General features: G+C 42.1%; 1 protein-coding gene across 1 annotated transcript in view; it reads left to right on the top strand.

Annotated features, from left to right (window-relative positions):
• gpc3 (glypican 3) overlaps nucleotides 1–16,652 on the top strand; it is a 103,431-nt gene that overhangs the window by 54,991 nt on the left and 31,788 nt on the right. Inside the window, exons 3-5 of the mRNA XM_044039446.1 lie at nucleotides 4,269–4,954; nucleotides 13,789–13,931; nucleotides 14,386–14,511. Of these exons, the coding sequence (XP_043895381.1) occupies nucleotides 4,269–4,954; nucleotides 13,789–13,931; nucleotides 14,386–14,511 (955 nt within the window). The remainder of the gene's footprint in view (nucleotides 1–4,268; nucleotides 4,955–13,788; nucleotides 13,932–14,385; nucleotides 14,512–16,652) is intronic.

The following is a 16,652-nucleotide window of genomic DNA, read 5'->3' as shown; positions in this document are numbered from 1 at the left end:
ACTGACCTGTCTGTGAAAATCCTTAAGTCTCAGAGGAAGTATACTTTTCCAGCAGTCTGTCCTCTGCCTCCATCTGTGACGCTGACAAAATAAATGCTACAGCTAATTTTAAGCATGACCCAGTATGTTTCTGTCGGCTGCTGTTCTCTGGTAATGTGTGCTCTTGACCTGCTGCAGTTGTATCCAGAATGTCACAGGTCCCTGACATACAGCGCCTCTTCCCTCCATTAGAGGATACCTGATCCCGCTCAGGCTTTCACTGATGAAAGGGAGCGAGCAGCATGCACAGGAAATGGACTCACATTGGTTCTTATCGTGACCCTGGTACTTAGAGCCATTGAATTGCATTCATGAAGAGCCCTCTTGTCTTTCTCTTTACCATTACAAAGTGTCTCTCCTCTTTGTGGTGTAAGAGATACTACAGGTACTAGTTGAATTACAGGGTTTGACGTAAGAGCCTTTCATCGAAACAAACAAAAAAGGCAGATGGATGAGTATTTTCACGCTGCCTTCAAATTCCAGTCAACACCCAAAGAGAAGAAGCCTCGGCTTGCATCTCACCAGAAATGTTCTGCGTGTGTTGGTGAGGGCGTGTCTCCCCTCCTCGCTCTCTCTGTCTCCCTGTCTCGACTGGCAATCTGCACATCTGTCTGCTCATTGATCACAGAGGGAAGTGCTCCGCAGACACAGTAGGACGGCCGCAGCCCGAAGATCTAAACAGATGTTCGCTGCTCCCCCAGCATCCTCGCTCACTCTCTGACTCACCCAAACACCCTCAAATGTTTTTTTCCTTAACCTGTATTCACTCAGCAGCTCTTGCTCCATGCAAGCAAGCTGTTTTGCTCTCTGTTTCATATATTTATACACTCACTGTGTGCCAGAGATTACTGCTGAAGTAGTGTGGGGATTAATGGCCTGCTCAACGCTGCACTATGTAAATTCTGCTGAACCGTATCCTTTGTGGTAACTATGTGGTTAATACAGTACAGATTGTCTCAGTGAATATAAAAACATCACATTTTCTTTTCTTTTTTCTATCCTTTTTTGCTAAAAATACGTTTAAATTAAGACATACAACCTTAAAGAAATTATAGTTTGCAGTAATTATTTTCTCTTTTGTAAATGACGTTGTCTTTGACATTAAAATGAGGTAATATAACTATTCCGGTAAACATACACCTTAAACCAGATTTGATGTGTTGCTTAGTAGCAGTGTTACAGATGAGATAAGATACACTATGCAATAGTTATCTCTCTCTTTCTAAAATCTGAAACTTATGTTATGGACATGTTTTGCTCTTGAGGATGTGACTTCCCCTTAAATCGCAGCTCCCAGAGTCATGTATTGACATTATTGTGAAATGCCTGCATTCACCCTTTCAGCCTCTTTCGGACATAAATCACATTACAGGGCGAGGTAGGGAATGAAACGCTCACTGTGCTCCTTTGTACTTTCACTTATTATTCTGATCTTTCCTTTTAGACATCGAGAAATCACAAGAAGTGCTCTGTGAAGGCAGCAGTATGAGAGAAAACGCAAAAAGCACTCAAATAAGTCAAATATGAACCGACATGAAACATATAGTGATAGGATTTAGTGGCCATGATCCATAAATCTGCTGATTCATTCAACACAAATATATGCTGGAGAATTTTCTTCAACATCATTGTTTTCCAGTATTTTCCTTGATTCATTATAAACAGAACTCACTAATTGTTAATATGGCAACATTTCAGTGTTGCCAGTTTGCGTAAGTGTAAACAAATAAAAGCTCACAATGTATCAAAAGGAAATAGTAGCAAAACAGCCCATTCATTCAGCTTTTACAGGGTCGTGCTCTCCAAAGATGTTTACTTGTTCCATTATGATATTAAAGGTTGTTTTTGTACTTAAGTGAAGTTGAAGGACAAAGCAGCATTTCTTCCCCCAGACAAACACTTACAGAGCTTTACTTTAAGATACTACGATAGTGCTTCACACAGGAGAGGAGGAAAACCACATGTAGCTGAGGGCCAATGCAGGTGATGTTAAAATTCAACTCCTCCTCCTCCTCCTCCCATAGAGACATAAATCCACTTTAAAAGAGACAACCTCCCGGTGAGATGTTCCCGTTAATGATCAAAGTATTAAAATATGATTCTTTGATGTGCTGAAATGGGGGGTTTAAGTTGGACCGACACAGTTTTTGTGTAGTTATACATCAGCCATCATAAGCTACTGGTGTGTGTGTGTGTGTGTACGTGCTTGTACCTCTTTCTGGCATAAACACTGACCTTGTCAGGACTAGTAGTCCTCATGGAGACCAAAACCTGGTCTTAATGAGACAGAGCGAGCTGGTTAAGTTTAAGGCTAAGAAGGTTAATGTTAGACATTGTGTGGTTATGGTTAATGCCAGGGATGATGCTTTGTCAATGAATTGATGTTGATAAAATGATGAGATAATGTCACCATTAGCATTAGCAGTTCAAAACTGTATTGATTCATGGTGTCTCCGCATCCTTACAGGTGTGACCCACAGCTTATATCGATTGAAAATAGCGTCTGATCCTGACAGTGATGGTACCATGATGCCATGAAGTCACTAAATGAGGTCATACAAATGAAATAATGTGTGTTTTAGATTATATCATATTAGAAAAGCTTCATTAATCATAAGTTGGGAAACCACTATCATTTTAACAATACAAACAACACAGTTGAATGAATTAACGGATGAATAAGAAACATGATCTACAGCAGTAGATCAGTGTAGGGCTATGGGTGATACTCCAATAATAATGTATACTGTGGTATAATTTTCATAAATATCAATACACAAAAGTTCAATAAAGATAATTGTTTTGTCTATAAAGGATTTTAGAACCAGTAATAAAAGGGGTTTTATCGTTTCTATCATAACATGATAACATTTTGGCTATATTGCATGCTCTCGAACAAAGCAACAACTTAAAGTGTTCATTAACAATTCTGACTGCGACAAAAGTCCTTAAACATTCAGTTGAACGCTGAGAGGAGATAAAGATATTCCTTTAGGGATGGCTTTCAAGGAGCTAAGGAGTTTTTAGTCTGGATTAATGGCAATCACAGAACCATTAGCATTGTCACGTACAGGTACATAGAGTCTGTCAGTGTGTGTGCACACAGGGCTAACTTCACTGATGTGATGCTCTGCTCCTTATTTTATCATGTACAAATGACACTCAAAAGAGACCTCATCATATTTCCCCTCACAAAGAAGACGGAGCTGTCACGTTGCATTTCAGTGTCGTCCAAGGACCCAGATCCTTGTGAGAGCTGACGAGCTTCATTTGACCTAAATGAAACATGAAGAAAAACAAATAAAAAAAATGAAATAACAGAGATGAAATGGTGAATGCCGCTGTAGCACACGTACCAATCACTTCGTCTAATGTCCCCCTGCTTCCAGTCTCCAGTCCCGACCTCATGAAACAGCTGGGGCATCACACTCAACAAAGTGATGTGGAAGACTCGCTGTGGTATAAATAGGATTTCAGCATTCTGAGCTGCTCTTCTGTCCACAGCTTCATTTCACTCTCTGTGATGCTCCCCTGCTAAGTTCAGTAATGGAGCTTTAAATCCCCATGTTGTTGTGTCCTCACTTATTTTGCTATCGGGTTGATGATAGAGCTTTCGCTTCTTGTGCTACCTTGGTGATAAGACTTCAATTTGTGCCTTGAAATGCCACTGATTATTTTCCCTCCTCACGATGGCCACGCACCACTTCCTCTTGTGCCTTTTGTTTCTTGAAAACAAGCCAATCCTAATGGCTCAGCTTCTCCCACACGATGGACTAATATATTCTCTTTTCAGAGCTCTTTTCTTGTCTTCTCTTTTCTTGTATTGAAAGGTAAAACCCCAAATCTTGCTTTTCATCTGTGGCACAAGCTTTGTTTTCATCATATTTCACATCATCTCACCTTATTGCGATATTTTGCGGATGTCTGTGTTTTTTCTCGTGTGTGTCAGAAAACAACAGATTGATTAAAAACGCAGTGAAGGGAAAGAGAGACGGTGTGTGGGACGTTTCTCAGGCACTGACACCATTACGGAAGAGTTGTGTGTTTGGGAAAAATTTATCTATTTGAGTGTTTCATGTTTTGGAGCTAAATTGCTTCCTCTTTTTGACAGCTTGGTGCAGTTTGTGTGATAACTGAGACGTATCGTCACTTACTGAACACAACAGCACTCTAAAGTTTGCCTTCCTTTGGACTGACTTTTCGTCTGTTGCTTTGTTTCTTTCCTGCAGAGGCTTTTGACCTGGTGCTGCGTCATGGCCGTAACTCCACCCTCTCCATGCTGAAGTCCGAGTTCCCAGGTCTCGGCAGTGCAGCCCAGAGCTCCGTTGGGCAGTTCTTCCTGGACATGGCGCTCTACATCCTTGGCTCAGACTCCTCCGTGGACCACATGGTGGCTGTGCTCTTCGGTCGCCTCTTCCCCCTCACGTACCGCCGTCTCCTGGGAGGCAGCGTGTCCTCTGTGTCTGAGGAGTGTGTGAGAGGAGCCTGGAAGGACTCAGTAGCATTTGGCCCTTATCCCAAACTCATGATGACCCGTCTGTCTCGCTCTCTGCTGGCCACGCGGGTCTTCCTGCAGGCGCTGAACCTGGGCATTGAGGTTGTCAACACAACTGACCACCTGCGGCCCAGCCGTGATTGCAGCCGGGGGCTGCTGAGGCTGTGGTATTGCCCGTACTGCCAAAGCATGCTGGGCCCACCAGCCTGCAAAGGCTTCTGTCAGGCAGTGATGCACGGTTGCCTGGGAGGAGCGGCCGAGGTCCAGCCCCACTGGAGGAGCTATGTAGATGGACTGGGGAAGCTAGCTGGTTCCATGAGGGGAGAGCAGGACATGGAGGCTGTTGTTCTAAGAGTGCCTTCAATGATCAGACTGGCTCTGAAGCATGCTGTGAACGCACGTACCCGCCTCAACGCCCTGGTGAGTCGACAGACTAACACACAGGCTACATCCATACCACTATAGCCCTGTTTTCATCATGTCCACATTAGAGGAAAACTGCATCCACACTAACACAAGTGAAAATGGGACCATTCAGGAACACTGGCAGTGTAACGCTGATTCTCTCCTGTAGTTGTTTGCTTAGTTTGAGAAAATACTAGAGCAAAAGTCAGAGCATGGATCTCTGTAATGAGTACGAGCTGAAACTGGAGAGACCTTTTCAAAGTTGTGCAGTGTGAACTCTGGGTGAAGGAAAATACTTTTGTGTTGTAGAATTATGTGAGTCATTCCACCAAAGAAGACATTACCTCATAATAAGAATTTACCCACAAGCAGATACAGCTGACCAACCACATATTACTGGGGGGGGCAGCAGATGGAACCAGTCTGTGGGTCAGCATGATCCAATATTCCTGGCTCTAACTGAGCTTAATAACTGGAACATGGACATGACACTGACATTAACAGCATTCCAAAACCTTAACACTCACTCATTCATCTGCTGCTTTATCCTTCACATGAGGGTCACAGGGGGTGCTGGTGCCAATTGATCTAATAAGTGCTAATAAGTTCTGCAAGTCACGCTGATACTTGCAAACACATACATCTTTTTTTTTTTTTTGCCACACACTCCTCAACAGCACTGAGCCGTTACGTGTGGTTTCTACTGTAATAAAACAGTGGAGTTTGTTCATATCCCACATGTGAAGTCAGACAGTAGTGCTCATGAAATATAAAGGCCTTTCTCTTTCTTCGGAGTTACAGAGATGGATGGATGGAGCGTTTGCTCCATGTCTATCTGCTGAACTTTTCACTCTTACACCCCCAGTCCCCACAGTGACCAAGTTTCTACTCAGAACACATCATTTATTAACACACAGGTTGACCTCACTTACTCTGCAGTGCGAGGGTGTGTCTGCACTGATGTTTTGCTGACTTAAGGGAACATTTCTCTCTTTCTCTCTCTCTCTGCCTCTCTGAGATCCTTATCCAAAATCAAATAAAGACTGTGTAGGTTTATTTAAGACTGCACTTCCTGTCACCACAGATGACTTCAGTCTGTTTATGGCTCTGTGTCTGGTTCCAGTGAATAGGATTATAGGTGCAGTTGCATTGTTCAGCACTGTCACAAGTCTGTGTGTGTGTGTGTGTGTGTGTGTGTGTAATCGTGTCTCTCCTCTGCTGTGTCATTGAAGGAACAGTCACATTGTCTCCCTCAAGGCTAATATCATCTCACTGCAGAGTCATGAATGGAAGATGAACTGAAATTAAACAGCACCCGATCACCTCACCTCACATAAGCAGTGCAGCCCTGACACTTGAGTGTTAAAGGACCGCCACAGTGTTTCATTAAGACAATTAACCATAAATTGTCTGTACACTGTAACTTGAAGAGTGAGCACTTTTAGTTGAATCAATGGACTGTGATGTTCCCTTTCACGATATTAAAGTATTAAAATATGATTATTTGAGGTGCTGAAATGTAGTGTTGGGTTGACTCACGTGTGTGCGTGATTTGGTTTTTGAGTGTTTGGACTTTTTCTGGCAGAAACACTGACCTTATCAGGACCAGTAGGCCTCATTGAGAAGCAGGGCGAAAGAGAGAGAGACTAAATAAGCTATTTATAGGTGGATGGGAAGTGATTGTTCAGAGGTTCTGAGTCTCTTTGAAATCACATATTTCAATGTGTAGTTCTGTGTTTAAAAAGATGGTTTGTCTCTACTGTTGGAGCAGCTGAAAATTGGGTAGTTTCTTCATTAATTCCTGGAAATCATTGTCTAAATTTAGACTAAACTGTGTTCAACGCAAAAGCAAAAGTAGAAAACTGGTAAGAGAGCATGCATTCAAAGTGCGGTGAGAGGTCACAGCAGTAATGGCACCTTGCTCACTTTTGATACTTCTCCAGAATCGTCCCCGAGTTTGCTTTTGTTCTGTTTACACGTACAACACTTCACATCTCACTATGTTCACTCAGCCACATTTACATTACTGCTGATAGTGACTGACACACTCCATCTGCCATTACGCTTCTTTGTTGAATATTTACTTCAAAGCCATCATTATCACGGTCTTAGAGCCAAGTCATGACACACTCAGAACATTTACACAACGTTAGGAAAAGAAAATGGAGTTATTGCATTAGTTAGTTCAAATGAAACTGCACTTTTAAAAGCCAAATTAAATTGTACTAAATTGAATTTCTGAAAATCGATCACTCAGTGGTTGGGAGTCAAATTGCTGCTGTAGATACAGTACATGCTGCACATGTCCCACTTCCTGCCCTCTGGCTTTGATGAGGAAATAATAGAAGAAGCCAGGACACAGACGAAGACAGGAATTAAACCCACAACCTTCCAGTTGAAAGACATCGCCTCCTACCACTGAGCTACCGTGGCTCAATCCTAACTGCTCACGTAATTTAAGTACATTTTATTTCTGACAATTACTTTTGATACTTAAGTACCGTAAATGTCATAATACCCTTTAATTAAGTAATATTATAAAAAGTGACTTCAACTTCTACCAAAGTCATTTTCTTGTAAGATACTTTTACTCAAGTATCACTTTAAGGTACTTTATACAAGACTGGTTTTTGCACTGATGAAGAGACCAATTTTATGCTCTTTCAGCTTAAATAATTAAACATTTTGAAGTTAATGGATGGTAGAAAGAAAAGGAATGGCGCTTGACACACGACCAACTACCCAGGAAACCCAGGAAAATGCCTAGTATTAACAATGTGAAAGGGGAAATATTTCCCACCTAACATACTGTAGCAGAGTCGGACACACCTCATTCCCCACTCGTGCTCGTATACTGGGACAGGAAGCGGAGTCATCGTTTAAACGATGAAGTCAAGCTACAGCTCAAGCTAACAGTGTATGGAAACCCTCTGAGAGAAGACACTGATGGTTGATAACTGACACATTCTCTCTGTGGATCAGACCAGTCCTCCTGTGGCTTTTCCCACCACAGACTGACAGCTCACAGCACGACATTTGTCGCAGTGCATTGACACACAAACAAATCTGTAAAAGTTATCACTCACTCTGGAGCCTGATCTCATTCTCCCACACATTTATTTCATTTTATGTGTAAATGTACAGCGCCACGGGGCGACGTCGTGGCTAGCACTGTTGCCTTACAGCAAAAATGACCGACTGAGGGCCTTTCTGTGTGGAGTATGCATGTTCTCTGTGTGTGTGTGTGTGTGTGTGTGTGGGTTTTCTTCGTGTTCTCCGGTTTCCTCTCACACTCCAAAAACGTAGGTGTGAATGTGAGAGTGAATGCTTGTTTCGCCTCTGTGTGTTGGCCCAGCGATTGGACCGACAACCTCTCCAGGGTGTACCGCTGACACACGGGCCACAGACTGGACTAACACACTCACATTCACACCTACGGTCAATTAAACGCCTCGCGTCTGTACTCAGGCGAGGTACTGAGGATCACTATACCCCCAAATCACTGGACTGCGTACAAAGAAGAAACTCGTCTCGATAAGCAGGAAGTAATCAAGATAACAACATCTGCATCTGCTGATGCATATATGTGATATTAGAACAGATCCAGTCAATCACCTTTTGTCCAACTCTCTTATTTAAACATTTGGGTTCGGTTTTCACACCTCAACCTTTAATGAGCTTCATTAAAGCAGTAACAGATGGTAATGAGATGGAGTGGCAAGTCTGCGTGTCTCACACTTAAACCTACATTTACATATAACTTCTTCATTGTGTTGCTTTGTTAATGAAACATAAATACTCCTCTTTGAGACTCCAGAGCTTTGTGATCATCTTTGTGGGCTTAAACAGCCAGATGAGACTCTTCATGAAAAGTAAAAAAAAAACAACTAATACTGATAACATGTAATAAATGAGTCCACTTGTGAATATGCATCTATATGTGTATAATAATTTAGTTTTCTGTATGATAGAGTTTATATAGATTTTCAGCTACAAATGTGTGACATCACCTCTCTGGTCAAAGAAATAGTTTAATACTGTGTTGTAACAGGTGTTTTACCTGAGGGAAAAGCAGAAAACAACACCTGCAAAAGGAAGGAATGGTTTTAGAGGCTTCACCTCGTTTACAAATCCTCTTTACAACAACTCATTTTAGTAAGACAGGCTTTAGTGATACATCAATGTCTTGTTTTTACATAGTTACAGCATTGGCCAGAGTCTCTCACTTAACCTCTGCTCTCGTGAAAGTGCACACTCCTGCTCCGTAGGGTGACAGACAGATCCACTCTGAGAGAAAGTATCCTGCAGGTGTGAGGGAGACATCTTTTCTCCTCTCTGCAGACTTGAAACATGTTACTCTTTTGCCGCCGAGATGACCATTCATTGTCTGCCAACCTCCTCCCCGGCAAGTTAACATCCATTTCCTGCCATCCAGCACAACTCCAGCACAAATTTACCAGTGTTCAGAGAGATGAAGAGGGCAGCCAAGAGCCCCGCAGCTCCAATCTATTCCCCTGTCAACTTCACACCCCACTGCTGGAGTTTGATGTCATCCACCTTCGTCTCTACTCCTCATCCCCAACATTCTTCTCTCTCTTTCATCCCCCCATTTATTTCTCATTCTTCTCGCTCTTATGTGCTGCTGTATGAAGAAGATGCATGATTTATGAAGCTCTATTTTTATCAGTTACCGAGGAAAAAGAGAGGGGGAAAATGGCGACAAAGCGGGGGGAAGAAAATGAAAAGTGGAAAGGAGAGTGTGAAGAGCGAGCCCAAGGTGAAGGGGACAGGAGAGAGTGGAGTAGACATCCATCACCCTTCGACCCCTAGGCTGAACATGAAGCTGAGAAGTAGGTTGAGACAGAAATATGATGGATCTGGCCAAGTTAGAGAAGATACACTCACAACACAGCTGCATACTTAATTATGAGTCTGATATAGTTTCCCTTCGTGACCCTGTGACATTGTCAGAAACACACTTTCATGTGCTCTCTTTTTTTTTACTTCTTTTTTTGTTCCAAAAATAACTCAAATCCAATTACATCCAAACTGTTGTTTTACTAAGGAAACAAGCTCTAATTAAATCTCTGCTGCTTTTTCTTACATATGAATCCATTCAAAAAATATGAGGCCAGTGTGGATGCAGAGATCAGATATAAAAGCCACTTGAGGTTTTAGAACACACAAGAAAATGCAATAAACTGTGTTTCTACTGTAAGTGCTGTAACATATCATCTTATTTATTATTTCATAGGTCTCACAAACCCTCATAGTTTATAATAAGCAGTTTGTTTGACCATGTATCTGGTTATTACTGAATAAAAAAAATTTTTTAGTCTTTCTACAAAAATTTTTTTTTTAAAATGGCAAGAAAAAAATCTGATACCATTGCATTCATTTGTAATAAAGAGTCATTTCCTCTGTTAAAAAACATTTATTTCTTGTTGCACCTTCTTAGTAAATCTATCACATTAGACTTTAGTTTCCTATTTCACTTTAGAGAAAAAAAGTGTTCTTAATAATGATAATTCATACTCAGTAATTGTCTTTCTATCATTTGCGTCTCTCACACATCATGACTTTGACAGATTTTTACAGCTCTGAATGAAACTGTGAATGAGACGTTTGAAATTCTCGTCATGTCATCTGCATATAAAAATACTATTACAATAATATTTGGAAAAGATTTCTGAGTTGGTGAATTTATTCAGTGTGTGTGAATACGTGTATTTCACTGCTATTCACAACTGCACACACATCCTGACGTTATGTTATTGTGACAGATGAACAGTTTCCTAGATAAACGGTAGAATTAGAACATTCAATTTTTTAGCTAAAATACAGATCAACTAAGCAACATAATGACTTTTTCACACTTTAGCAAACATCATTGTCTCTAATATACATGAACATTTATTTAAAGATGACTTGTTAAAATGTACATTTAAAAGTGTTGTGAGCTGGAAAAGTAAAAGTCTAACTTATGAATGATTGGTTGTCTGTTCTTCCCGTGTGTGTGTGTGTGTGTTCCCTCCAGGTTCTCCAGTTTCCTCCCACACTCCAAAAACATGCAATATGGGGATTAGGTAAATTGCATGCAAGAATCAGCCTGACTCTGCAAAAAAGAAAGAAAACACATGCAAATTATGTAGGGGAAGGTCAGAGGTCAAGGGTTTTGGCAGGCAGGAATACAGGGGATGCAGCATTTTGGATGATTGTTAATGTTTTGGTCTTTCTGCATGGAGTTTGCATGTTCTCCCCAGTTTCCTCACAGTCCAAAAACATGCAATATGGGGATTAGTTAAATTAGACACTCTAAATTGGGTAGGTGTGAGTGTGAGAGTGAAATGTTATTTGTCTTCATGTGTCTCTGTGATGGACATGATGACCTGTTTCGCCCCATGTCCGCTGGGATTGGCACCAGCATCCCCTGCAAACCGTGGAACAGTTGACCTAAACAATAGTTGTTTAACACTTTTGAACGCTTCATGTCCTGATAGCCATCAGTAAATAAGATAGTGCCGGACACACACACACACACACACAAACTTCACTCATTGATTCAGACACAATGTCGTCAGTATGAGTGGAGCTGTCCTCACAGTGCTACCAACTCCACTCTGCCTGAGCCAGTGTGTTCTCTTCTATACTGGATTTATGACCAGTCATCCAGACGTAAAGAGCATTTCAATAAATAACAAAAAATTGTTTTATGTTCAACAGATTACAGACTAAAAACACTACATATCAGTTTCAGGTCTCAAAGTCAAATCAAGACATTGTCAAACAAGTTATATCATGTTGTAGAATCTCCTGGTTTATGAAAAGCTGGAAAAAAGACCTGTAGTGTTTCACCCGAAGGCTCCTACATGCTGGTGACAACAGTGCAGGGAGGAAAGTGGAGGAAGGTTAGGTGCTGACTCAGTCTCTCCCCCTGAGCCTGAAACACACATTACTCTCCATATAGTCTCCAGTATGTTGTTCTAGCTGTGTATGGCCCCCTGCCACCTTTGCCACACTGATAGTATCATCGTTCCTCCTGGAAATGTTTGTTTATTAATAACTCATTGTCATCAAGATGAATGTGTAAGCCGATTATACGTTTAGAGCGCCAGGATCCACGCGCATCAATATAGATTTGTTTGGAATTTATCTTTCCACTCTGTTTGCACAAGCAGATCACCACATGGAGCCTTGAGATGCAGGTGTGCAAGTGCACGCTCGTGTAAGCCAAGACGTTTGTGTAAGAGTGTGTGTCGGATTACAGGCCGTCAGCACAGTTCTCGCTCAGTGAGACAGGCTGCTCAGTGCAGATAAATGTGTACAGATACTTCCATGCTGAGGCATGGCTTTATCTGCACACTCTCCTGTTGGTTGTGTTAGTCCAGCCCGGGGCGATATTAATACCCCGCTAATAAGCCCTTGCCTTTAAGAATCCAGGAACAATCAACGTGCGGAGGTGGGGGTTTGGGGTTGGGCAGTGGTGGCAGTGGTGGGGAATCAGTTAGTCCCTTGTGCCACAACTCCCCTACGGCTTCCAGGGGGAAAAAAGGGGGAGCCCAGCTCCAATCACATTAATCATGGCCTGTGGGAGCAGCGGCATTCGCTCGAAGCGCAGAAGAACAAGAGAGTTAGAGGAGGAAGATGTGGAGGGAGAACGTGGCGCGGCTAAGACAATGGGCTGAAGAGTGTGTGCGTGTTTCTTGCAGGAGGGGAGTATTAGTGAAGATGGCTAGTCAGGGATGTTGGGGATCAGTGAATTAGTATATCTCTGGTGTGGGAGAACTAAACCATCTGTGACTCTGTGTGTGTGCACGTTGTGGCTATCGCTGTACCCTTGGATGACAAAGCTGTATTGATTAACCCTGATGATTCTGTTTTACAACTAATCAGCATTTCTGTGTGTCAGCATACAAGCACCAATCAAGTGTGTGTGTGTGTGTGTGTGTTGGCAGTGAGGCTATTATGTAGGAGTGCTTGTTCATCATATTAATGGGCTTAGGTGCATTATATTCAAATGAATAATAACATTAAATGATTCATTTTTTTGTTTATGCTGAAAATTCTTCAGCGAGTGTTTGTTTCTGTCTGTGCGCAGGTGCAGGCAGCGTGTGTGTGAGAGAGAGAGTGTGTGTTTGTGTGTGTGTGTGTGTGTGTGTGATTTTGGCCTCAGTGACCACCAGATGAAGATGTCCATTTTGCTGCTCTATCAGGCTCCATCAGTATTCAGCAGCAGTGGTGCCAGCCTATTCACTTAAACAGGAGCTGGGCACAATTAGCTGTTAACATTACATGGCAGAATTAAACCTCGGCCAGTATCCCGCAGGGAAATTAAACCTACAGCAAATCGTTAAACCACAAGCTAAACATTAACAGCCATTTGCATTTTTATTGCACCTGAAAAGAATGTGTCAGGTCCATTATCTCTGAGATACAGAGAGGGACGGTTTATTTATTATTGTTGTGTCACCCGCGTGGAAACACAATGGCGTTTATGTGGGGACAGAAGAAGCCAAAAGAGAGGCCTCTTTCCCGCTCACAGTTTTGGAGTGTTATGATTAGAAACAAGGCGTAAACGGCTGGCAGAGGATACAATGACTTGTTTGTTATGCAAATCCCCCATGCATTCATCCCTCCGCAAAAATAAACAAACAAAAACAGATGACAATGTGCAGAGGGGCTCAGCTGACTGTGGCCGGCAGTTTGGCTGTTGACAGGTTCTCACTGTCTGCTGTGTCATTGATATTAAGAGGCTGAATAAACAGCCATGGACCATGAATGAAGCACAAGTGAGTTCCCTCATTCATGACCGCTGTCTGATCTTCTCCTCTCTCCTCTGTCGTTTACAGGTGAACGGGATGTGTGCACACACTCCTCAGCGGGCCTCGCGCTCCGTCGTATCTCCTCCTCCACAGCCTCCCGGGGCCTCCACAGCCCGCGGTGCACAGCCTTCACCCTCAGACTCTGATGAGACTTTGGCCGGCCTCCGCAGGTGAGGAGATCTGCGACTGTGGTCCAGACTGAGACCCACACTCCCTGCTGATGAAGCAGCACTTTGTTGTTATATAGTCCCTGACACTGTGGACAGGTTTCCTTTCTTTTCACCAGGCCTAATGCAGTAACAGGCTTAAGTGAACAGTGTACTTTTGCCTCATGGGCCTCTGGACTTGGCAGCAAAATGGGGAGATTAATGTCAATTACAAATGGAGACAGCGCTTATTCCAGCTCCTTTACTCCTTTCTTCCTGAGGGGAATTCATCAGCACACTTTTCACTGTTCCAACTTTGAATTCCCCTTTCTTTTTCTATCTCTGCCTTTTTCATCTTTGTCTTATGTTATCCTTTTTTTCAATAGGACAACTTGTACCTGCAGGCAAATATGACTCATTGAAAAGTTTTATTCTCTGTCACTCTCTATTGAACATTTCCTTTCTTGTTCTTCCTCAGGGAGTTCATTTCTAACCTGCGGGGCTTCAGCTCCTTCTACAGTGGACTTGGAGAAGCGTTATGCAACCGTGAGCCTGCTCCAGCAAACCACTCCCTCTGCTGGAATGGGCAGGAGATGACAGACAAGTAAGACACCCACAGACAAATCCACCCTTCTAACACACACACACCACACTGCCGGACGTTTCTGCTGAGATTTACAGACCTACTAAATGATCAGCTATCGGCTATAGTCTGTTCCAATCCCTCAGTTCCCAACACTCCAGCTGCACATCCAGGAGAGAGTAGGTGAGCTGAAGGGTAAGTTTGCCCAGAGCTGATGAGCTTCACACGAAGCCAACCCCCCTCCCTCTGAGAGTGAGTGTAAATCTTGACTTTGGCTCTGTGGGATGTTATTAATGTCAGGCTTGCTGTCACCTTCTTCTTGCTTAGTTAATTGCAGTTTCGATCGAGCTCTCCTCCTTCATCCGACATCTCCTGTGCACCCTGTAGAACCTCATTTGGTTTTCGCAATATTTCACTTGCCCTCTGTTCTCTGGCCATACAAATCATAACTTCCTACTGTTCAGCACACCCGGTCAACTGGCCCCAATTTCAATTTGGCTTAGATCGTCGCAGATATCATCCATTTCCGTGCCTTGTAAATTGTATGTAGAGTTTAATTATTGTCAAGGCACACATGTCAGGCGCGATGTGCTGCAGGTTAATGTTTTAAAACTGGTTTCCGTGGACTGTGAATAATTTGTGTGCTTTCTCAAACTGCCCGAAAAAAAAGAGTCACTCTCAAAGGAGGAAGAGCCTCAATCTGAGCAGGAGACATCAGGTTGGCAAGGAGCAAAGCGGTCCTGGGGGAATGATTACAAGCTGGACCACACTCTGATAGGAAGGTGCAGAGAGGCGCGGAAGGAGTGCAAATGATGAGGAGATTAGAATGTCTCGCGGCAAGCAATTCTCCATGTCATCTGTGAGGGCATATGCCTGCAAATTCACTCTACGATTTGCTTTGGATCATCTTCCATTTATCCTCCAGATAGAACCTTCTCTGGAGCCAAACATGGCATTCATTCAGACATTGTCTGATGCAGATACATTTAGATTGGCTGTTTGGAGGGGATAAGTGCCACAGGGGTTGGCTACTAAATTTCTCTGATACCCGAGGAGTGATCTTTGGAGCTAAATGTGGGGCATTTTATCAGGCATATTATTTTCCCACCTGAAGCCAAGATCAGGGAGCAACACTTTTCCATTAAAAAAAAAGTAGATAACTGTGATAACAGATGTGACATTTCAAAATATTACATCCTCTTTTGGATGTAATGACAGTGTGAGGTTATGTGTGTGTGTGTGTGTGTGAGAGAGCTGATAAATGATCCTGTGCTGTGTCAACTGTGAACATTTCATTTAGGACATACATTGATAAAGCAGAAAAGTTCAAAAAACAGGAATTAGACTTTTCTTTTAGTTGGAGTTAATATAGTTAATATAGTTAATATAGTACTTTGTGTTTAACATTATTTCAGCCTTCTTTTCCAGTATACAGCACTTATTAGCCTTGTGGTTCTTCAGCGCCGCTGCAGTGGCTCCCTGTAGTTTTGAAAAGTTATGTTTATCTTTATTTTATTTATTTATTTTGTTATCTCTTTCAAAGTGAACACTTTTAGGGATCAAGGCGCAATGAAAGTGGTTTAATATTCCGTCCACTAAAATATGCGTCTACGTCAAATGCTATATTGAAAACATCCCAGAAGCCGATAGAATTTCTATTCTATTCTATTCTACTCTAAACTTGTGCAAGAAATTAAATCCTAGCACTTAAATGAAGTCATTTGTATGAAGACGTACACAGTCCTGTCTATATTTCATAAATGCAACAAACTATGTTTTCTTACATATAGTATATGTATAAAACTTTATACATGATGTTAGCTTCATTTTATGGATCAATTAGGTTTTGCGGCTCCAGATTACATTTAAATGGCTCTTTTAATACAGAAGGTTGCAGACGCCTGACTTAGTCTCATCAAAAATATGGCGTGTGAAACTTTTCTGCTTCTGTTGTGGTGATTTTTTTTGTGTTTTTTATATTTCTACTTCATTTTGTGTATGCATGGTGCACGCATTTTCAAATGTATGCTAATATTTTCTCCATTTTTTTTGTTATTTATTTGTTGGTATAAACTCAAGAGGAGAAGATGCATGATCATGCTTTGCATGTGTTTTCTGAAGTTGCAGCGTGTTGAGCTCTCTGTACTCACTGAAGGTGCACG

Source organism: Solea senegalensis, linkage group LG12, assembly GCF_019176455.1.
Source record: "Solea senegalensis isolate Sse05_10M linkage group LG12, IFAPA_SoseM_1, whole genome shotgun sequence".
Lineage (NCBI taxonomy): Eukaryota > Metazoa > Chordata > Actinopteri > Pleuronectiformes > Soleidae > Solea > Solea senegalensis.
The sequence above is the reverse complement of the archived record's forward strand: the minus strand, read 5'-3'. Positions and strand labels throughout refer to the sequence as shown.